This window comes from Pleurodeles waltl, chromosome 7, assembly GCF_031143425.1.
Source record: "Pleurodeles waltl isolate 20211129_DDA chromosome 7, aPleWal1.hap1.20221129, whole genome shotgun sequence".
Taxonomy (NCBI): domain Eukaryota; kingdom Metazoa; phylum Chordata; class Amphibia; order Caudata; family Salamandridae; genus Pleurodeles; species Pleurodeles waltl.
This window is the reverse complement of record NC_090446.1, coordinates 414915151-414938087: the sequence shown is the minus strand read 5'-3', so window position 1 is coordinate 414938087 and position 22937 is coordinate 414915151. Positions and strand designations below refer to the sequence as shown.

The 22937-nt window shown below is 46.9% G+C and overlaps 1 protein-coding gene across 1 annotated transcript in view; it reads right to left on the bottom strand.

Annotated features, from left to right (window-relative positions):
* Positions 1 to 22937, bottom strand: part of SAMHD1 (SAM and HD domain containing deoxynucleoside triphosphate triphosphohydrolase 1) — a 1157401-nt gene that overhangs the window by 890592 nt on the left and 243872 nt on the right. The window contains exon 7 of the mRNA XM_069243902.1: positions 18411 to 18429. Coding sequence (XP_069100003.1) covers positions 18411 to 18429 — 19 coding nt within the window. The remainder of the gene's footprint in view (positions 1 to 18410; positions 18430 to 22937) is intronic.

Below are 22937 nucleotides of genomic sequence, written 5' to 3'. Positions count from 1 at the left end.
CGACATGGCCTCACCGGGTAATCTATCTGTAGGTGATCTCGCGATTAATCCATATCTGGCACTTGCTGTAAAACAGGAAGCGCCTTGCAAGTCTCTTTCATGGAGTTCTCCATTGTGGGGACCCGATCCTGCACATCCAGAGATCCCACGTACTCCCTTTCCTCAAATTTAATCTTCGTCCCCATCTTTTTAGTTATTCGCCGATTCCTTTTTTACCCCCACCTTTTTCCCTCTTATCTTAATCGTTCTACTGGCCTTTTTGATCTCCTTTCCATTCAGTTCAATTGACTTTGAGGAGGAGTGATCTTTAGGAAGAAAAATTGGATATGGAGCCGCCCGAGGATTTAAAGCAAATTCCTTTTTCCAAATAACTTGGTCCACTAGTGGAGTATTACACACTGAACTCATGCTGGACAAGAGGTTGTCCAGAGAATATACCATATTCTCTTGGGAAGTAGGATTCACTAGTTTTGGTTCTGCTTTATCCAGCTGTGATTTTCCAGCTTGAGTTCCTTTATTGGAATGGGCAGACATATCACCAATGTTTATCAAATCCCCAACATTTGAGGAATGCAAACAAGTACCATTTATGTTTAGTCCCAGTGATTGTCATACATCCTTTACAGTTGTCTTGGGCAACTTGTCAGAGGGATGGCTCAAGTTTTGTTTTGCGAATAGAACCTTCAATATAGATACTAGGATGTCTTGGGTATGATCAGAGGTTTTTTTTTAATAGATTTTTCAAGTAGTTCCAGAATCGACAAAAGGATTCATTGGAGGCACTTAAAGGATTCAGAAAGGACTATGGGGGTCATTCTAACCCTGGCGGTCGGTGACTGCCAGGGTCACCGACCACGGGAGCACCGCCAACAGGCTGGCGGTTGTGAGAAAGTAGCCTCTTTCTAGCCTTGTTACCCCCACTTTGGGCCTGTTTGTGAGTGTATGTCAGGGTGTTTTCACTGTATCACTGGGATCCTGCTTGCCAGGGCCCAGTGCTCATAGTGAAAACCCTATGTTTTCAGTATGTTTGTTATGTGTCACTGTGGTTTACCAATACTTTTTTTTATTCCTGGAAGGAAAGAGGACATTTCCCCGTCATATGGCTATTAATTAAATGACATTAATTTGTAGCAGAGCTTAATTGGGGGACACTTTACTGGAGATTGCTAGCTCATGTGAGTGAGAATGGCAACCTACAGCGGAGTGCCTGCTGTAATGACAAACAGTACACTCATTTGGATTTTTTTTTTTTTTTTCCACCAAGGTAAAGTTTGTTTCACTCATCTTTTCACTTGTATGACATTGTCGAATGATCCAATAGTTTGTAATTACTTATTGCTGAGCTTTTCCTGATGCGGCTTAGTTTGAAGGCGGTAACATGGGATCAAAGGGATGAAGGGAGCCATTATCTCTTAAAAAAAAAAAAAAAAAAAAAAAGGCTTCAAGAGCCAGACGGTGATTGATGTCTCTTTTTGCAGCTGTTTGGCCAACACAGTCAAACGTGTTATTGCCTCCTTGCTGTGTTTATACTGGATTTAAAAAAATGGAAGAGCTTCATTAATGTGCCATCTAAACCTAGGATCCTGCTCTGCATTGCCATTCTAAATGAGGTGGAACGTAAGCAAACTTCCCTGTGCAATACAACTGCAGCTGCCAACCGTTGGACTTCAGTTGTTTCAATATCGATGCCCTGTCAATGATTGGGGACAACGTCCTCTCTCGACAACGGTTTTTGATTCAGCCTTCCTGCTGTCCTGTAGATGGTTCATATATTGTCCATTATCTGACAACATCTGATGGTTATATTCAGCTAGAATGTCCAGTAGGTTGGCAGTCCTGATCGGTGTTGCAGTTGATGCAGAGAACCTTTTTACCAATATTGTCTAGTCTTCTGCCCTCTCATGTGGTGCAGCACACCAAGATGTCAGGTTTCTTAATCTTCATTGGCCTGCCTGGATTTACCACCAAATCTGCACGGGGAGACCAAAGAAGCATGCTGGGTTATATACAGTTGCACATTACAGTCCAGCAAAGAGTGCGGGCCTGGCCAGGGTTCCTTAAGCTCCTCCTTGCAGGAGAGGATGAAGGCCTGCCGGCCTGCAGCTGCTGCAGACGCCTGAATCCCCATGCTCTGGATACTGCTGCAGTAGATCTCCCAGAGAAATGCCACGACCAAATAACTGAGGGGTCACATGATGGGAGACAGTGCTATCACCACCAATAATGGATACTTGATTCCTAAACCTTGCACTAAGCTGATATGTCTCTATCTCCAAAACCCCCATAGCAGGAACTTCGCCATCCCCTTCAAAACCACCAGATAAATTTGGAGATCGCAAGCGACACATGGGAGAACCCCAGGGATCATATTCCATCTGGAAGCACCCTCCTCCCCTTGCGGGAGCACTGGGCACACCGATTGATGAATCCAAGACCTTGAACCACGTGCTAACTCCTCACAGCTGGGCTGCTTGTGCTGCAGACAACACTACTGCTGACCCTCAAACGAGTCTCATCACCCCGCCCCGCCATGTCTGAGCGACTCGCCTGTTCCATAACAATAGGAAAACCTCTCTCCGCTGCAGCAGAGCAGATGCTGGGGGTTATGGGCGGGTCTTCAGTAGCGGACCCCTAACAGACACCTATATGAGGCTGGCCTGGCTTGTAGTGGGTACCTGATGGTACTTACACCTTGTGCCAGGTCCAGTTATCCCGTATTAGTAGTGTTCTAGCAGCTTAGGCTGATAGAGGTAGCTATAGCAGAGCAGCTCAGGCTGAACTAGGAGACATGCAAAGCTCCTACTATACCACTTATATCATATAGCACTATATCATAAGAAAACACAATACTCAGAGTTACTAAAAATAAAGGTACTTTATTTTTAGGACAATATGCCAAAAGTATCTCAGAGGATATACTCCCTTAGGAGGTAAGTAAAATACACAAAATATACACACAAACCAGAATCAGGTAAGTAAACAGTTAGAAAAGTAGTGCAAACACTGTAGAATACAATAGGATGCAACAAGACACAAAAGGCCTAGGGGCAACATAAACCATATACTCCAAAAGTGGAATGCGAACCACAAACGGACCCCAGGCCTAGTGTAGTGTGTAGAAGGTTACTGGGAGTGTAAGAAAACACTAACTGTGTCCAAGATACCCCAACTCAAAACCCTGAAAAGTAGGAGTAAATTGACCCTACTACCCCAGAAAGATAGTAAAATCGAGATAGGGGATTCTGCAAAGACAACAATTGACTGCAAAACACTGAAGACGGATTCCTGGAGATGAGGACCTGCAAAAGGAAGGGGACCAAGCCAAAGAGTCACACAAGTGTCCAGGGGGAGGGGGGGGGGGGGGGGACGGCAGGAGCCCACAAAACCCCGGATGAAGCTGCAAAAGGGCTGCCTCCCGGTGGAAGAAATGGAAGATTCTGCAACAACAGAAGGTGCCAGGAATTTCTCCTTTGGTCAGAAGATGTCCCACGGCGTGCTGGAGGATGCAGAGTTGTTTCCACGCAGAAAGACCGCAAACAAGCCTTGCTAGCTGCAAGAGTCTTGGTTTAAGATAATGGGTGCTGCCCGGGCCCTGGATGGACCAGGAGGTCACCCCTTGGAGGAGGAGACAGAGGGGGTGCTCAGCAACAGAGAGCCCACACAGAAGCACTTGAACAGGCGTTCAAGAAATCTGAGCACGGTGGTCGTCTCAACACACAAAAGAGGGTCCAACGAAGCCGGTGGTGAACTCAGCGAGTTGAGCAATGCAGGACGGAGTGCTGGGGACCTGGGCTGTGCTGTGTACAAAGGAATCCTTGCAAAAGTGCACAGAAGCCCTAGAAGCTGCAGATCACGCAGTAGACAGGATTACTGTCTGGCGTGGGGAGGCAAGGACTTACCCCCACCAAATTTGGACAGAAGGACCACTGGACAGTCGGGGTCACTTGGACCCAGCTCCTTTGTTCAAGGGACCACGCTCGTCAAGATGAGACGGGACCCAGAGGACCGGTGATGCAGAAGTTTGGTTGCTGCGTTAGCAGGGGGAAGATACCGTTGACCCACAGGAGATTTCTTCTTGGCTTCCAATGCAGGGTGAAGGTAGGCAGCCCTCAGAGCATGCACCACCAGGAAACAGTCGAGAAAGCCGTCAGGATTAGGAGCTACAATGTTGCTGGTAGTCATCTTGCTACTTTGTTGCGGTTTTGCATTCGTCCTGGAGCAGTCAGCAGTAGATCTGTGGCAGAAGTTGAAGAGAGATGCAAAGGAACTCTGGTGAGCCCTTGCATTCATTATCTGCCAAGAAACCCACAGGAGAGACCCTAAATAGCCCTCAGAGGAGGACTGGCCACCTAACCAGGTAAGCACCTATCAGGATGGGTCTTTGACGTCACCTGCTAGCACTGGTCACTCAGAGGCCTCCATTGTGCCCTCACACCTCTGCATTCAAGATGGCAGAGGTCTGGGACACACTGGAGGAGCTCTGGGTACCACCCCTGGGGTGGTGATGGACAGGGGAGCGGTCACTCCCCTTTCCTTTGTCCAGTTTTGCGCCAGAGCAGGGACTGGGGGATCCCTGAACCGGTGTAGGCTGGTTTATGCAAGGAGGGTACCATCTGTGCCCTTCAAAGCATTCCCAGAGGCCAGGAGAGGGTACTCCTCTCAGGCCCTTAACACCTATTTCCAAAGGGAGAGGGTGTAACATCCTTTCTCAGAGTAAATCCTTTGTTCTGCCCAGACCCCAGGATGGTAGAAGCATGTCTGTGGGTTGGTAGCAGAGGTAGCTGCAGTGAAAACCCCAGAGAGCTAGTTTGGCAGTACCCGGGGTCCATGCTGGAGCCCGGGGATGCATGGGATTGGCATCCCAATACCAGATTTGTCATGGGGGGGGGGACAATTCCATGATCTTTGACATGCTACATGGCCATAGTCGGAGTTACCATTGTGAAGCTACATATAGGTATTGACCTATATGTAGTGCACATGTGTAATGGTTTCCCCGCACTCAAAGTCCAGGGAAATTGCCCTGAACTATGTGGGGGCACCTTGGCTAGTGCCAGGGTGGCCTCACACTTAGTAACTCTGCACCTAACCTTTACTAAGTGATGGTTAGACATATAGGTGACTTATAAGTTACTTAAGACAGTAACTTATAAGTCTCCGTGTATTAGTTAGAGCTTATGTCGTTTTTATGTCAGCTTTGGGACTGGAGGTCAATATTAAGAAGTCGCACTTTATGGTTTGTGGTAAACCTATGAGTAGGGTGGGGGAGCTAAGCGTGGAGGATCAAATTATTAGCAGAGTCCATGAGTTCCCATACTTAGGGGTCATTTTTGATGAGAAAGGATCTTGGAAACCCTGTATTGCTAGAAGGATTGTGCTTTTTCATGCAACAGTTGGTGCATCCTTTGACTTTGCGGCTAGGGAAGGTAGTAAACCTATCAAACCCCTGCTTGAAATCTATAGGCGGAAATGCCTACCTGTCCTTCTGTATGGTTCAGCACTGTGGGGGTTTAGGGATACCCGAACCCTTATGGTGGAAGAAAATCGTTTCTGTAGAAGGCTTCTGGGTGTTGGACAAAATATTCCTGGATTTTGCCTTCACCTGAAACTGGACCTTGAGTATGTACAGGACACTACCCAGCTGGCTCCCCTTTTGTTATGGATTTCAATTTGGAGTAACGAACATGCCTCTCTTAATAAGGGATTGTTTGGCCTGCGACAATGTAAAGCATATTCCCTGGTTGTCGCACATAAGGAAGATGGCACATGACCTGGGGTGGTCTGAATTGTTGGATCATCCCGAGGACTTGACTAGCTATGATAAGAAATGGGTCAAGGATAACTTTCAGCGAATACAGGAGACCAGAGGGAGGAGGAGGCTCTAAGGAAAAAATCGATCAGGGAATTTACTATGCTAAAGATGTGGGTGGGTCCGGAGAAATCTCTCTCAGAAATCAAGGATGTGAGGGAAAGGTCACTCATAACTCGATTCCGCTTGGGGATCATTAGAAGTAATTTGTGCTTCCCCCTAGGTCAATATGGGGAGAATTGTATTAGACCCTGCCCCTGTGATGGGGTGTCCCATCAGACCTTGATCCATTTTACACTGTTCTGTGTCTTTTATGCACCATTTAGAACCCGATTTCTACTACCGCTCCTTAGGCCCAAGGGTTTTGTACAATACCGTCCTGCTTTCATGTGGCTGCAAATGGCCTCAGATGTACTGGTATGGAAGGGCTTGGGATTATTCCTGAAGGGAGCTACTACTTGGCGCAAAAATGTAGAATTTTTAGAATGATTTTACTTATTTCGTCTTCAGTTTTTATGAACGAGGTTTTTATCTTCTTCTGTTTTTTATTCTTATATATAGATATATATATATAATTATATGTACTTGTTTTTATGATGGGTGCTTTTATTATACATGGTTTTTATTGGTATTTTTACAATGTTTTGGTGATTATGTGTTGTAATTTATGAATTTTTTCATACCGAATAAAGCTTCTTCTCTCTTACTTAAGACAGTATAAAATGGCAGTGAAATAATGTGGACGTTATTTCACTCAGGCTGCAGTGGCAGGCCTGTGTAAGAATTGCCTGAGCTCCCTATGGGTGGCAAAAGAAATGCTGCAGCCCATAGGGATCTCCTGGAACCCCAATACGCTGGGTACCTAGGTACCACATACTAGGGAATTATAAGGGTGTTCCAGTGTGCCAATCAGAATTGGTAAAAATGGTCACTATCCTGCAGTGACAATTTTAAAAGCAGAGAGAGCATAAGTACTGAGGTTCTGGTTAGCAGAGCCTCAGTGACACAATTAGGCACCACACAGGGAACACATTTAGGCCACAAACTATGAGCACTGGAGACCTGGCTAGCAGGATCCCAGTGAGACAGGCAAAAACAAACTGACACACAAGTAAAAATAGGGGTAACATGCTAGGCAAGATGGTACTTTCCTACATTGAACAATTGAAGTGATGAATGAAAAGGCAACGGTTGGCCGACTGTAAGCATGTCTTGAGGAGCGCTGCCTAGGCTCACCTAAAAACGTTGGAGGAATTAGGTTTATGCCACCAATTATCCCACTTCTGCCAGGGGGGACCCTGATTTGGATCTCGTGGGCACACTGCTGCAAGTCCTGGTATCGGAGATCGACTCTCGAGGCCCGCTTCATGTTTCTAGAGGTCATGCTAGATGGCACCGCCATAATCGTGGGCTGAGTCTATGTCTCTAATTCAAACCAACCAGATTTCCTGCAGCACTTCACTGCTCTGCTGGCTCAAAGGACCCAACTCCCTTGGGTAATAGGAGGGGACTTCAACTGCATCCTTGACACCAGATTGGATTGATCGCACCCTCCCTTTTCAGAAGCCCCCAACCATTAATGCTCATGTCCTGATGAAATGGCTGGCTCATGAGTCGTTTCAGGATGTGTGGCACCTCCGTAACTAGCAACTACTCCTTTTACACTCTGGTCTACGACCTCTATGTGCATCTAGTCAGATTAGTATGCTCTACTCCCCTCTGCCTCGCATTTGTCAAAGCAGACTACCCCTCTTACCACAACCCGATATGACTTGCTCTGGAGTGGGGTAGATGGCTCTCTCCCATACCCACCAGGCAACTAAAGCCCTTGATAGCTTACTCTGGAAGATGGGCGTCCTCTATCAGATCAATGACTATTTCAAGCACAACGAGGGGTCCAACTCCTATCCAATCATGGACTGGGAGGACTACAAGGTAGTCAAATGGGAGACCTGTATCCCCACACCGGTCGGCGAGCAGTGAGCGATACTACGGGGACTGAGCAAGACAGCAGTAGATCTGGAGTTACAAACGCACTTTTCACACCTCCCTGAGGCAGAGGCAACTCTGCTAGAGCAGCTGCGGCACTAACACTACAAGTCGCATGTAGCTTGCACCCACTCAAAGGGAAATACGTCTGGGTGTTTCCTTGCATGGCTCACAAACAGAGAATCACAACACCCGCAGGTCACATCCTTCAGTGGACAGACTGGCAAGATGCTTTATTCCCAACAGGAAATCCATGAGGTATTTCAGGAATTCTACAGGGACCTCTGCAGCCAGCCGCCAGATGCTCTACCTAAGACAGTCTATTGTTTCATAAGCTCGGTAAACCTCCTCAGACGGCCTCCTGAGGAGAGAGACGCGATTGATCACTAGTGCCAATCACTATCCATGATATCAGGGTAGCCACCATAGACTTAGCTGTTCATAATTTCCCCATGACTGAGGGCCTACTGATGGAGTTCTATCAGACCATTGAGGTCTCCCTGAAACCAAAGCTCAGTACCATATATGAAGTGGAACCCTGAGCTGTATTGTCACCTTGAAGATGGCGATGCTTCTTAGGCTTCTTTACTTCTGTCTTTATTTTTTTTAACCTATTTTATTGCTTTTCGATAACCAACATCAGGAGACTCTCAGTGCAACATGGTCCGAGACGGATGTGAGTTTCACATTGTGCAAGACATTGCTTTGTTGGCAGTATGCACATCAAGTCCCTAGATCCCATATACGCCCTTAACACCCCCCCAACTGATACCACCCTCATCCCAGCTGTGCAGCATAAGCACAGAGTGAGCATTACCACACACCCAGCCTGATCCCTGCCCGCATGTGCCGCGCATGATTGTTCTGTTACCCCTCTAGCAATCCTTTTCCCTGCCCCTTAGTCTTCCATTATGGGGATCCCGCAGGAGAATCATCCGGCTGGGACAACAAGCATCTGAGATTCTCCACCAGAACCGACCAGCCTTGAGCCCTCTCCAAGATGGCACCCCACCTCTGTGCATCTAGGGTCAACATAGCCCCTTCGTAGTCTGCCCACCGTAGTGATACTTTACACCAAAATAGTGCTTGCAGGCCCTGTGTGGCTTTCCAGCTATGGGTGATCTCCCACGTGGCTAGAATGAACCGCAAATCTGGGAAGCTGCTTGTGACCCTGGACTTGGTAGTATGTGTGAAGTTGCTCAGCAGACAGTGAGCGGGGTCCGTCTCCTTTTCGACTAATGTAGAGAGAGTATCTAGAATTTCATATCTATCTAAGTGTGGTCAATTCCAGAACATATGCAGAAATCTAGACCCTTCCTCTCCGCATATGGGTCATGCAACATCTAATTCAAGCTGTGTGGAGTGATGTTCGCTCTGTGAAAGACGTAGAAGTGTATTCATTTGAACCTGGCGTTGACTGGGATTTTGGGTAACCTGTCTACTAAGGCTTCCCAACATGCACCTGTTAAGGGGCCATCCATATCTGCTTCCCATTTCTGTCATATTGGTATTAGAGGCAATATTTGGTGGCAGTGTATTCTGCGACAGAGGCAAGTGACTGCTTTCCGTGTGCCCGCTGCTGTCACTATGTATGTGCAGCCCAGATGTGAAGAAGGTTCGACTCCCCGTGGCTCCCAGTTTTGCCTGATTGCAGACAGAATGGCCCCATGTACTAAAAACTGCTGCAAAGTAATGTCCCACTCTGCCTGCCATTTTTTTAAACCAAAGTAGCATCCCCTCTCTGTAAAGGTCCCTCACCCGGTGCACCCCCGCCTGCTGAAGTCGGTGGATTCCCCTCCTGTGAGCACTGTGGACTAACGTAGCCAAGGAATCAAGTGGAAGGTCCACCGAGTAAGGACGTCTAGTACTTGTTTTTTGGAGACATCTGGTCCAGCAGTAGGCCACCACTCTGCTCCTTCGTCTCCCACTGCCCATGATCAGGGAACCCCAGGAGGAGTCGGGCGAGCCCGGTCCCTGAGGGTGGCCCAACCCACTTTCGTTTGGCGGGCTCCGTTGGTTCCACTGCCAGTGCATGAGGAATTGCAGCTGTGCTGCCGAGTAGTAGTCCTCAAAGTTTGGTGCTGCTAATACCCCTTCAGAAGTGGGACATTGCAAAGTGGTTAGTGCACATCTTTTGCGCCCTGTACCCCATAAGAGGGATAGGGTCATCCTATCCAATTCCTTAAACAAGGCCAGCGTTATTTTAACTAGTAATGTGCCAAAATAATAAAGCAAAAGCTGCAGCGCCACCATCTTTAGTAGGGCCACTCAGTCCATGACGGATAGCGACAGCGTTTTCCAAAACTCTATGGTCTGTTTTAGGGAACCCATTGATCTGACAATGTTACCTCGAACATATCATCAAAGTCAAGGCTTATTCTTACTCCTATGTATGTGATCTGGCGAGGTTCCCTGGGGATGAGGTCTTAGGACCCCTGGGGGTGGGGGGGTGGAGGCAGGACTTCTCCTAGTTTACCCACAGATCGGACGTCTCTCCATATGAGCGTAGTAATAATTTAGCCCCTGTCAGGTCTCTCTCCGGATCCCGTAAAAATATTAAAATGTCATCCACGTGCAACGCAATCTGTTGGTGCTCCGCCTCTATAGTCGGGCCCCTGTAATCATTCCCCAAGCAAGTATGGATTGCCAAGGGTTCCTGAGCAAACAATAGGAGTGACAGCACCAGCCCTGCCGCGAACCGCGCTCTATTATAAAACTCAGTGATATGAATAAACCCGTTTTAAGTCTTGTGTGTGCTTACGCATATAAGAGTTTGACCCAGCGTAAGAATCCACTGCCCAGCCCAAACCTTAGCAGTACCTCTCCCAGGAAGTTCCCTTTTAAGCTGTTAAAAGATTTTTCAATGTCAATGGTTAAGACTGCTGCCTACGGTGCTATGGACGGGGCTTTCTCTAATATTAGTAATAGTAGACAGATGTTTTGGGCTGTGTGACGATGTGGTATAAAGCCTGTTTGGTCACTATGTATCAAATGTGGCATATGGGTTAGCAGACGGGAGGCTAGGATTCTATTAAGAATTTTATAGTCCGTGTTGAGAATGGACAGAGGGTGGTAGGCTTTCATATCATGGGATGGTTTCCCGGGTTTTAAGAGTGGGACCATCAAGGCCTGACTGGTCGTGGGAGGAAGAGTCTCCAGTTGTCTGGCCTCATTATAAACGGCTACCAACTTAGGTGCCATTTGCTCCATGAAGGTTGCATAGATCTCCACCGGGATCTCATCCCACACCAGTGTTTTCCGTCTTGATAAATGCTGTATGGCTGCCCATACTTCTGGGAGTGTTATTCTCCCCCCCGCCCAAGTCTCTGCCTTCTCTAGCCCTAGTCTAAGGAAGATCAGCAGCTGCAGAAATTCTGTAGTTCCAGAAAAAGTGACATGCGATTTACTTTTGTATAATCCCGCATAATAGGTGTGGAAGGCCCCATTAATCCCGGCTTGTGTTGTGACTATATGTCCCGAAGCTGCTTGGATCTCTACTACTGTGGTCCCTTGTACGCTTGGCGAAGCCAACCATGCCAACAGTTTCCCAGCCTTGTTGCGTGTGTTTTTATCATGTTATTTCTGTGGTCGTGACAGTGGAGACGTTCCACCGGGATCGCCACCTGCTCCCTTGGCTGTAATACCGCTTCCTTAGTCCCCCTTCCCCTCCGTTAGTTCAACCTCCTCTTGCTTCGGTTTTACTTCCACTTACTGAGTTTCCCACAGCAGGGCACGTCGTATCACCACAGCCTCCGTGATCTATCGACCCCTTAGGACCATTTTGAAGGCCACCCATTCCATCCCTGTGGAATCCGTCGTTCCCACGTTCTCCACATAACACAAGTTCCTACATGCCCCCTAAAGGGAGGGTCCAAGAGCGCCTCTGGTAGGAGCTTCCATGTGGGTATGGGCGGAGGGTCTGTGTACCAGCGTAAGTACAGTAGTAAGGGGTTGTGATCAGATATGGTTCTAGTCAGGTATTCTACATCTCAAATCTTCTAATGAAGTGGCGGGGAACCAAGGAATTTGTCTAACTGCACGTGTAAATTGTAAACCGAGGAGAAATATGAATGCTCCCAGCCATCGGGGTTGACCACCAGACCTGGTGTCCATCAAGGCCCAGTCCTGAAGTGTGTGAGCCAGGCTACAAATCACTGTCCCACCCAGTGATATAGGAAGCCAACTGCCAGGAAAGCTCCTTAAGGAAATCTGCCTGATTAACATTCGGGGCATAAATGTTGATGGTGATGTCCCTCCCATCTCGGCACCCTCATTGTGCCACAAAGTGCCTCTGTGTGTTGACCCTGTGATCCGTGCACTGAAACGGGACCCCGGGTTTGACCCAGATTAGAACTCCTCTTGCAAATGCAGAGTACGTCATATAGTACAGCTGTCCCCTCCACCTCCTCTGTAGGGCTTGCCCTTCCTTCTGCAGCAGCTGCGTTTCCTGGAGTAACGCAATATGTGCTCCCCTACGGGACAGATTTGAAAATACTTTACATCGTTTAGTAAGTGTATGGATACCCATCATACTCCAGGAAATTCTCTTGATTTCTAGCATTTTTGTGACACTATCTTTTGGTGGTACTCCAGTCCCTCCTACAGGTCGCCCTAAGGAGTGCCAGGGCAATAGTGTGTGTATGTATGAATGTATGGATGTCCACTGTGTTGTGGCATGCTGCACTTTACCCTCATTGAACAGACAACTTAACTCCTCGTCCCCTGGACTGGCAAAGCCATTCCTGTCCAAACTGTGTCCACAGATACCAACACTGTGGTATCCTACACCTCTCCGGATAAGGGAGGGGTGCGGGTCGCGTGCCAGTGTGGCCCGTTCTGCCAGCCATCAAAATGCAACTATGGGAAGCCTAAGCGCTGCATACTGATTTGGGATACGGCCCCAGCTCTTGCTACAATGTCTGCTGTGTACTGTCCAAATTGCAGCCAGGGCCGGTCTTCTGCCTCTGGCTCCTGGGTGGACTTCAAGTGGTAACAGGAAGGTAGCCCACTACAAGAAGGCTTCCTCAGAGACCCACCTGTTGACCACAGCGGCCACTGGTTTCAGATTAGTTCACCCGCTGTTCTTGGGGTGACCACTGGAAGATCCTGCTCAGAGTCTGATAGATCTGTTGAGTCGGACTGGTTTGTTCCAGGGCTCTGGACTCCCTGTCGTACCCCCTGTCCATCGACTGAGTTCCACTAGTGGTACCGATGGAGCAAGCACGCCTCTAAAACACCACTATGTCTGCCATTGCCCGATGTGGAGCCCGCAGTGCCTCCTCGAGGGGGTGGGGGGGAGGGGGGTGGTTACGGGGATCCCCTAGCCACCCCCTCCGACACCTGGTGTGTTTCGGGCATGCCGTCTGCCAGGCCTGCACACTCTGAGTCCTACAGTGACTGTTTCAATCCAAGACCACACTTCCTGTGGGATGTTGACAAAAAGGGCAAGACCCTGGGACTGTACCCTCAGCTGGGCCAGGTAGATCATTGCATTTGAGATTCCCCTTTGTCTCAGTTTCCGCTTTACAGCCAGGAAAGCGTTTTGGCGGGTTTGGCCTTCCCTCGAATAGTCTGGGAATAGCACTATCCTATTGTTGGTCTTCATGATGGCAACTTTTGATCCCACTTGTGCCAGAATTATGAATTACTGCTCCAGGGTGGGTCCCTGGCAAAGGGGGCCACGATGGGACTCTCTGTGCTCTTTCCAGTGCGAAAAAGGTCACTATCCCAGAAGGTGCTGTTTCGTCTTTGATCCACTGTTCAAGGAAGGCGACCATGTCTCGGCTCTCTGTTTTCTCGGGTATTCCCAGAATCCGTATATTATTCCGCCTGGATCTATTCTCCGCACCATCAGCTTTCTGTTCTAAGACCCTGACCTTGTTCTCCAGTTTCGTTAGTTGTGCTTGTGTACTTGTCATTGCAGCTGGCATGTCTGCTACTTCTCCCTCCATCACCGTCACTCTCTCAGCCATCGGCGATGAACGCCCTTCAGTAGCCCAAACTCAGGCCCCAGGGAATCCATTTTTGTTTCTAGGACCTTGTGAGAGGTCATTATTGCTTGGAGTATATCACCCAGGGTAGGGCCTCCTGTCAACGTTGGGGGAATGTCTTGGTGTTCCAGTGTGCCCGGCCCTGCAGCAGCACCTCCTGGACCTCGCCTGTTTTTCTTTCTGCTGGCCTTCCCCATGATGATGTAATTAATGTGGGTCGGCCTTCACTTTATCAGGGCTATGGTCCAGCCACCTCTCTCTCGCTGCTTGCAACACCGTCTCTACCTGGGGATCACTTTAACGGTAGAGTTTGTTAGGTCAACCAAGAGCCAGTTTTTCTCTCGTTCTGGGCAAACACTCCTGAGTCAGTCTATGCCCATTCAGCACCCTGTGCCTTGCATCGCAGCGCCTTCCCGTCCGAAGGTACTCCCTACGATGACTGGGTCCCCACCGGCAGGTCCCCAATGGTCACTCCAGCCTCCAGAGCGACTGCTGTGGGCAGGCAGGTGACACTGGGGATATGCGGGTTCAGTGTCCGAGGAAGGGACCTCCACAACAGGGCATACCATCTCCTTCTATGCTGTTCCCCCTTGGGGCCGTGCCTGAAGACTGTTCTCCTGCGGTGACATTCAGGGAAGTGGAGGGGGGGGGCCTCTCTCGCATTCTCTCTGGCCTCTCCCCCCGGCGCAATGGGCCTCCTCAGGTCCCGGGCTGCTCAGTTCCCACAACTGCGCTGCGATCCAAACAATCAGCTGTGGACGCACCAACTGGGGATCTCAAAGGCCCTGGCCGTGCAGCCCCATCTCCCAGCCAATCCTCGCCGCTGTCCACCCCCGTACCCCACCCGCTCACCATTTTTAAATTCATGGGGGGGATGGGTGGGGGCTCAGGGGGCTCCAACAGGTCACAGCACTTTGCCCTCCTGGGCCCGCGGCCTCACCTGTCTGTCCGGCAGGCCGCATCTTCACCTATGCCCCAGCCCACTCACTCATATCACGTGGTCTCCTCCATTCCCCAGCGAGCAATGGCTCATTCCTGCCCGGGTTCTGCTGCTTCTCAACAACGGCTCCGCCCAGCTGTGTCATCCCACCGGCTCCGACCTTCTCTCCACGGCACTGTCTGCAGTAGACTGCCACCAGACCGCCTCTTCCGTCCCGGGTCATACTCGCAGCAGTTCCAGGGCCTGGCTCAAGTATGTCGCTGGCGCCTGGTTCAGGATATCCAAGGCCGCAGCAGAGGAGCACTTTACACGCCTGCCATCGCTGCCATCTTGGCCCACCCCTCCTCCCCCCTTTACTTCTTTGTCAACCTACCCTTGGGGCTTCCCTGCAGCTTCTTTCAAAACCTGGGCAAGAAGCTTGCCAAAGTTAACTGGCATACATCAAAACATAGGGTGATCTTGCCCAAGCTGCAGCTTCGGCCCTAAGCTGGTAACCCCAAACTTCAAACTCTACTACCTGGTGGCCCAGCTGCATTGGCTAGCCCGTTGGCACTCTGGGATTTTCCTAGAGGACACAAGTTCTCGGACCCCTCTGCTGATGTGGGAACAGCTATTGATGATGCTGTGACACCAGGGACATATTATTTGGAAGTAAGGGCAACAAGTTTTCATGTTCATTTTGTCTTTGGGACAATTAGGCCAACCCTCTGCAGCACAAACCCTTTGGCTGTCAGCTTAAAGAGAAGGGGACTGTTACAGGACTGGCACGAGTAATGGCACGTGAAGCGTTGAATTGAATATGATTTTATTGGTAGTAAGCAACAGTCCGATGGCATGGAATGCGTATGGGGTTGGGGTTTCCCTTCAAGTCTCTTTGCCAACCAGGGCTTCACGGTTTCGTCCTCTTCTTCTGTCCTTCCTTTTGGTCTCTCGGGAAGAACATGTGGGAGGAAGAGAAATAGTCTCGGTAAGTATTTTACGCTTCCTTTTCCTTCTCCGTTTTCCTCCTGCCTCTGTCTTTCCCTCTTCTCCTGGTATTTACTTCCAGGTCTTTTGGACTCTTTTAATCTCTTTCTCTGTTTTCCTCTCTCTTTCTCAATCCTTCGCTCCCTGTTCCCTTGTTTACTTTGCGATATCTTCTCTAGTTAAATATCTATTTGTTTCAACTGATTTGGATCACTTTTCTTATGACGCGCTGCCTCTTGTTGTGCTTACTCTTGCTTTTCCTTTCTGGTCTTTTCCCAGTTCTTTCCCTTTCCTTTTCTGCAGTCCTTATTACCTCTTTTCCTTGTCTGTCCCGCGTTTTCTCTCTTTATCGGTTTTCCTCTCTCTTGCTCAATCCTTTTGCTTGTTACTGTTACTATGTGCCCTCCACCTTCCCCCGTGTATGTGGTGTATTTTGGGTCTGTCTTCATCTTTCCCCACCCCCCTTTTTTTATTGGGTTTTCTTTCCCTCCCTACCTCCCTAACCCCATTCAGGACTTTGCCACGCACCTGCCAGTGCCACGCTCCTCCTGGAGCGTGGCGGGAGATCGCGTTCCGCTTCCCGGAGTCCGCACAACTCGTCTCTTGTTGAGACTGCCAGCCTTCCGGGCACCTCCCTCCTCTCGTCCTCGGAAGGAGCAGGCTGCTCCGTGCAACAAGGGGATGTCCCGGTAGCCTCCTTGGCTGTGTTCTCGTCCTCTTCTTTTCGTGCCCTCACCAATGTCGTTCTCCTCCCGTTCCTCTCTTCCTCGTCGGCCTCCATCTCCTACAACCTGCGGCTCGGGTTTTTAAATGTCCTTTTCCCCACCAGAAAGGACGACGGACCTCACAATTGGCTGACCCCGGGGATGGATCCGGGTCAGCATGGGCAGAGTCAGCACAAGCGGGAACACAGTGCGGGTCGGACCAGGTCGGCCCGTCACAGGAACCTTCTGCAGTTGAGGTAATGTGTGCGTTCATATGTTAATGCTGTTCAAGCTTGTATTTATGGTTCATTGATGAAAAGCCTTCATTATTAGGGTGAGCGTTGTAAATATACGTTGTAAGGTCACACTGCACTACTGACAGAGCTTTCAGTTTAAAAAAAAAGTGTATATACGTTTAAAAAGTTTAATATGATGCTAAGTATAATTCTCCCAGAATTATCTGATTAAATGCAAATGTTTGCCGAAGCTTGTAAGCAACAGCGATGATTCTTTGCTTTCAAAATAAAATGTTCATAACAAAATGCAAGTAGGAAAACAAACGTTTCACTACTATGAAATTTTAGGTGCTATTTCTTTGAAGCATCATTTAGGCATGCTAGTATAGTATTTCCAAAAAATATTCCTAATGGAAAATCAATGTCACCATTTTCAACAAGATTATGGGAAGCATGAATATAAACAAGCACTGGCAAAGCCAAATGATCCAACAGTTTTTTTTAGAGTCTTTTGGTTTCGTCAATGCGTTTATTATTTTGACATGCCTTCTGTAACACTATTGTTGTGGGAGCTGCCAGGCCCTTACCATTGCAAAAAACAATGGCAAAAAAAAACAAAAAACTGTTTTTGGTCTCAAAAACCACACATTGCCACCAGTGGAACAACAAAGGCCCGCAGCTCTCCCTCCAGGGGGCACCCTAAGCACACCATCTGCCCTTAGTGAGTCTGGAGTGGGGGCCTCAGTGTTCTTTGCAGGGAGGCCCCCTCCAGCTTCAATATGCCATTGATTGCCACAGTAGTTCCTTGCACTGAACAAAATTACTCTGCGTGCCAATATGCTCCTTGTGGAGGAGCAGAATGTGATCACTCACACTAAAGCCAGCCGATAGATAGAGAGAGTAATAGAAGTTTAATAAAAACAAAATGTCTGTTAATGCCAGACCCAATTCAGGACCCCATTCTTAAACAAAGTCACAAAAGTGCACCCATGGTATAGGTCTTTGAATTAGCGGCTTTCATGAATTCACAAGAACTTACACAAGTAGACTAGGAAATTGTACTCCTAGAAAATATTTATGAACTGTATCTTAGCATGAGCAAATATGCATGTGTAGATTTGCTCATGTGTGCGTTTACAAGTTCACTTTCCCTCCAACTACTATTTTTCCAACCATGGAAGAACTTCTACTTCTGCCATTGTCAGGAGTAAATTATCAACTTTTCTCATTATGGGAAAAGATTGGAGAAGAGCTGGCGAAAATCCATAAAACATGCAAGTTAGTAGGTTAGCAGACTCACAAGCATTGCATACCTGGAGCTATTGCTTACTGCTATCTCCAGCCCCAGTATGTCAATCTGCGGAAAGGAACTGCAAGTATTCAAGCCCTACTATAGTAGTAGCCCATGTATAATCAGAGAGGCTATTATCAGAGCTTTTATATAATGATATTGCTGCCATAATTTGTCGCCGCACTACATGCCACCAAAGGGACAAGTAGATTTTTTTACAGGACAAGTAGATTTAAGAAGCAACCTGTCCCATGGACAAGTAGATATTTTATTAAATTCCACACCCCTGTACATCTGTTGGGCCTTAGAGACGAGTAGAGCCACTGGAACACAGCTGAGATTTCAACTCTAAGTGACTTTTTCCATGACTGAGAGCTGCTCTCATGTGGACCTGACTGACCGGGAGGCCCCGTCAGGGTGGGATAATTCATCGCATATGGCTGCAGCCTCTGGAAGCTGACAAGGCTCTGGATGACCATGGAAACTAAACCAACCATCCACTAGCTCACAAACACACTCTAAATGATTGCTTCTGGGTTACACCTTGTCAACTGGATCCACAAAGCCCTGGCAGCTAACATCTGGATCTCTCTAGCACCCCTCAGGGACGAAAGGCAAAAAAGAGCATGGGCACGCTCTTAATGACAAAGAATAGTCTAGAGCCCTCGAACACCCCCAACCTGGTCTCCCGACATTCACCGTTCAAATTAACACTGCTTTACATCCTCCACAGGACGTATCTCCCCCGCCAAGATACAAAGACTTTTCCCAGACTCCTGTTCATGCTGCCAATCCTCTGCAGCAGACTTTGAGCACGCACTGTGGGCCTATCCCGCACAAGCCACTTACTTGGCAGAGGTGACAGACACCCTCTTCACAATCACCAGGGAGCCAGGCCTGGACATTTTGAAAGCTAGGGCCCTAGGTCTCCTCAGACACCCCAAAAAACAAAAGGCAACATCCTGATTCCTTGACCTTCTCATAGCCAAACGCAATTCAAGATGTTCTGGATGAGCAGACAAACCCCACGTAGAACGCAGTTGTGATCCGCTTTTGTCCAACTGGCTGATGGGGAGGCCACGGCCCTACCCATGCAGGAGGCGCAGGGCAGGAGCTCAATAGCTTGTGTTTAGGGCAGACTTCTGAGCAATTTGGCTAATCCATTTGCAAATTCCTCCTCCCACCTCCTTCACACCCCCCCACCCCCCCTCCCCCAGTGAAGTTGCTTTGGTTGATGTTGTACATGGCATGGTCGCTGAACCTTCAACCTTGTCAACGTCGAATGTGTTGTCAATTAAGTTTTACCTGAAGTCGTGGTCACTTGACAAGATCTCAGCTTTCTCTAATAATTATGATGCATGCACATCTTGTTGGCAGCAATGCAGGCAACATGTTTATCTTTTGAGTTAGAGTCCTTAAATATTCTCTTGTTTGCTAAAGTTGTTTCTGAATGCGGCTTAGAGGTTTTTCTTGTGAATAAATGTTTTCAGTCAGTATGACCACTTAAGGAGTGAAGCCAGTGTCTGGCACAGACTTTCTGAGCTTTCATTGGGGGTTCCTCGAATATTGAGTATTTTTGTTCTGATGTCAATTTTGAAAAGCACTCAGTGTGACTGAACCCTTTTACGGCTTTTTCTTGAGACGTTTGAGGTACTCTCCTAGTCCTCTGTAGAAGTGGGAGTTTCTTCTTATTTTGACATGTGGAGTCATAATAAAAGTCTAAATGTTTCTCCTTTTTGGTTTAAGTAGAAAAAGTATGACATATATTGCAATCCTTTGTCCACATCTCGTTATCATCTAAACAATTTAGGCAGTCCTTATGAGGCTGTTTTCAGTGAAATATTTTCTTGCTGCAGTTTCCACAAGGTTTAAAAAGCCATTTTTTAGAGATTCCAGACATGTTATGGAAGGCATTTACTCACGAACTAAGCAAAATGCCACAGCAGCCAATATACCTGTGACTAAATGAGCAGAACTTAAATAAATAGTATAATTCAAGCATGTAAATCTATGATACAGGCTATCAGTGGAAATATATATATATATATATATATATATATATATATATATATATATATACACACATATACACCCACACACACACACACCTAAGTCCCAGCAAATTTCAGCTACATCCACCTTTCGGGGACGGTGCAAGTCGCGGGTGCGGATCCCGCAATTAATCCACAAAGAGGTGTCAAGAGTCCAGACTCTCAAACTTGCACTAAAGATAGGGTTTTGAAAGTTTATTTATTGGCAACGCGTTTCAATCACTAACGATATTCCTCACGGCCTATTGAAAGGCATCCACATAATAAGAATGGTGAAAAGACTTTCAATTCCAACCATAACCCCTGATGTTGGAAAAAATACTATAAATTAAATTCATTTTTAATTACATGCAGTGATTGCAAAGCATGTAAAATATACATAAACATAAAAAAAATGCTGAAATTAGTTCAAAACAATATACATCAATCATGCATATCCAAGCCCACAAAAGAAATGTTACATCATTATTGTGCATAGCTAAATCAAGCTGTTCCACAACCTAATAAAGGTTAATTCCTGTGAGTATCGTATTAAACAGTTCATATTAGTCTTCCTTCCAAAAATATCCGGCATGGAGATAAAACTTTAATCACAAATACACACAATAATACATATGAATTGGCATGGCATTAAAATGCCAAACAACGTTGGGTTTGCTTTGCCCATTAAAACTTCACTTTAATTATGTTATGTGATGGCGACTCATTATTTACGTTTGCAGCGAGATAGACTCCTCGCCCGGAGTAATGCCCTGGATTGATTTTAGATTCACATGCTGTGCATATATTTCTGCCATCTAGTGCTGGGCTCAGTGTTACAAGTGGTTTTTCTTCGAAGAAGTGTTTGAGTCACAGGATCAAGTGACTCCTCCTCTTTGGTTCCATTGCGCATGGGCATCGACTCCATGTTAGACTGTTTTCCTGCAGCGGGTAAGGTAGGAGTGATAGAGAAAAAGAGTTGAAGTTGTTTGAAATACTGTTATAAGTACAGCTTCACCTACTGTGGCTTGTTGTGTTGCTAAAACATCTACACAATAGTGTTTAGTGAATGTACGTGGTGTTGACCAAGTAGCTGCTTTACATATTTCAGCCATTGGTATATTTCCTAAAAAAAGCCATTGTAGCATCTTTCTATCTTTCTTCCTTGTGGAATGTGCTTTAAGAGCAACTAAGAGTTGTCTTTTTGCTTTAACATAGCATGTTTGGATGCATCTTACAATCCATCTTGCTAATCCTTGTTTTGAAATGGGTTACCTGTACGAGGTTTTTGAAAGGCTACAAACAGCTGTTTTGTTTTTCTGAATGTTTTCGTTCTATCTATATAGTACATTAGTGCTCTTTTTATGTCCAATGTATGTAGAGCTCTTTCTGCGACAGAATCTGGCTGTGTGAAGAAGACTGGCAGTTCCACTCTTTGATTAATATGAAAAGGTGATACTACTTTTGGAAGAAATTTGGGGTTAGTTCTTAGTACAACTTTATGTTTGTGTACTTGTATGAACGGTTCTTCAATAGTGAAAGCTTGAATTTCACTGACTCAATGACGTAATTGCGACTAGGAAGGCAACGTTCCATGTTAAGAATTGCATTTGACATGAGTGCATAGGTTCAAATGGTGGTCCCATAAGTCGCGTAAGCACTATGTTTAAATTCCAAGAAGGAAATGGAGGTGTCCTGGGGGGAATGATGCATTTTAAGCCTTGAAGGCTTTAATAACAGGAACTCTAAATAAAGAGATGTGCTGTATATTTTGTAAATATGCTGAAATTGCAGTAAGATGTATCTTTATGGAAGAGAACGCTAAATTTGATTTTCGTAAATGAAGTAAATAACATACAATATCTTGTATTGATGCTGTAAGAGGGGCAATCTGTTTAGATTGACAGTAATACACAAATCTTTTCCATTTGTTAGCATAGCACTGTCTAGTAGTGGGTTTTCTTGCTTGCTTAATCACGTCCATACATTCTGTGGTAGTTGTAAATACCCAACCTCTATGACCTCAGGAGCCAAATCGCCATATTGAGTGTGTTGGGATTTGGGTGCCTGGTCTGCCCTTTGTTCTGTGTCAACAGGTCTGGTCTGTTTGGGAGTTTGAAGTGTGGTACTACTGACAGGTCTAATAATGTTGTGTACCACGGTTGACGGTCCCACGTTGGTGCTAGGAGTATGATATTGAGTGTGTTTTGCCGCAATTTGTTGACTACAAATGGAATGAGTGGGAGAGGGGGGGAAAGCGTAAGAAAATATCCCTGATCAATTGATCCATAGAGCATTGCCCTTGGATAGGGATGTGGGTGCCTGGATGTGAAGTTTTGGCATTTTGCGTTTTCGTTTGTGGCGAATAGATCCATGTTTGGTGTTCCCCATTGTCGAAAGTATTTTTGAAGTACTTGAGGGTGAATCTCCCACTCGTGTTTTAGCTGATGATTTCTGCTGAGAACATCTGCTAGTTGGTTTTGTATCCCTGGAATGTATTGTGCTACCAGGTGAATTTGGTTGTGTATGGCCCACTTCCAAATTTTTTGAGCTAGGAGGGAGAGTTGGGACATAATGAGTCGCTCCTAGCTTGTTTAGGTAATACATGGTGGTCATGTTGTCTGTTTTGATTAGAACATTCTTTTGTTTGAGAAGAGGTTGAAAAGCTTTGAGTGCTAGGGAGACAGCTAACAGTTCTAAGTGATTTATGTGTAGCTGTTTGCGTTGGGCATTCGATTGTCCTTGGATGTTGTGATTGTTGAGATGAGCTACCCAGCCAATCATTGATGCATCTGTTGTAATTATGGTCTGAGGCACAGGGTCTTGAAATGGCCGCCCCTTGCTTAGATTTGTGGAATTCCACCACTGAAGGGACATGTATGTTTGACAGTCTATCAACACTAGATCTTGAAGTTGACCGTGTGCCTTTGATCATTGTTGTGCAAGGCACTGTTGTAAGGGCCGCATGTTTAGTCTTGTATG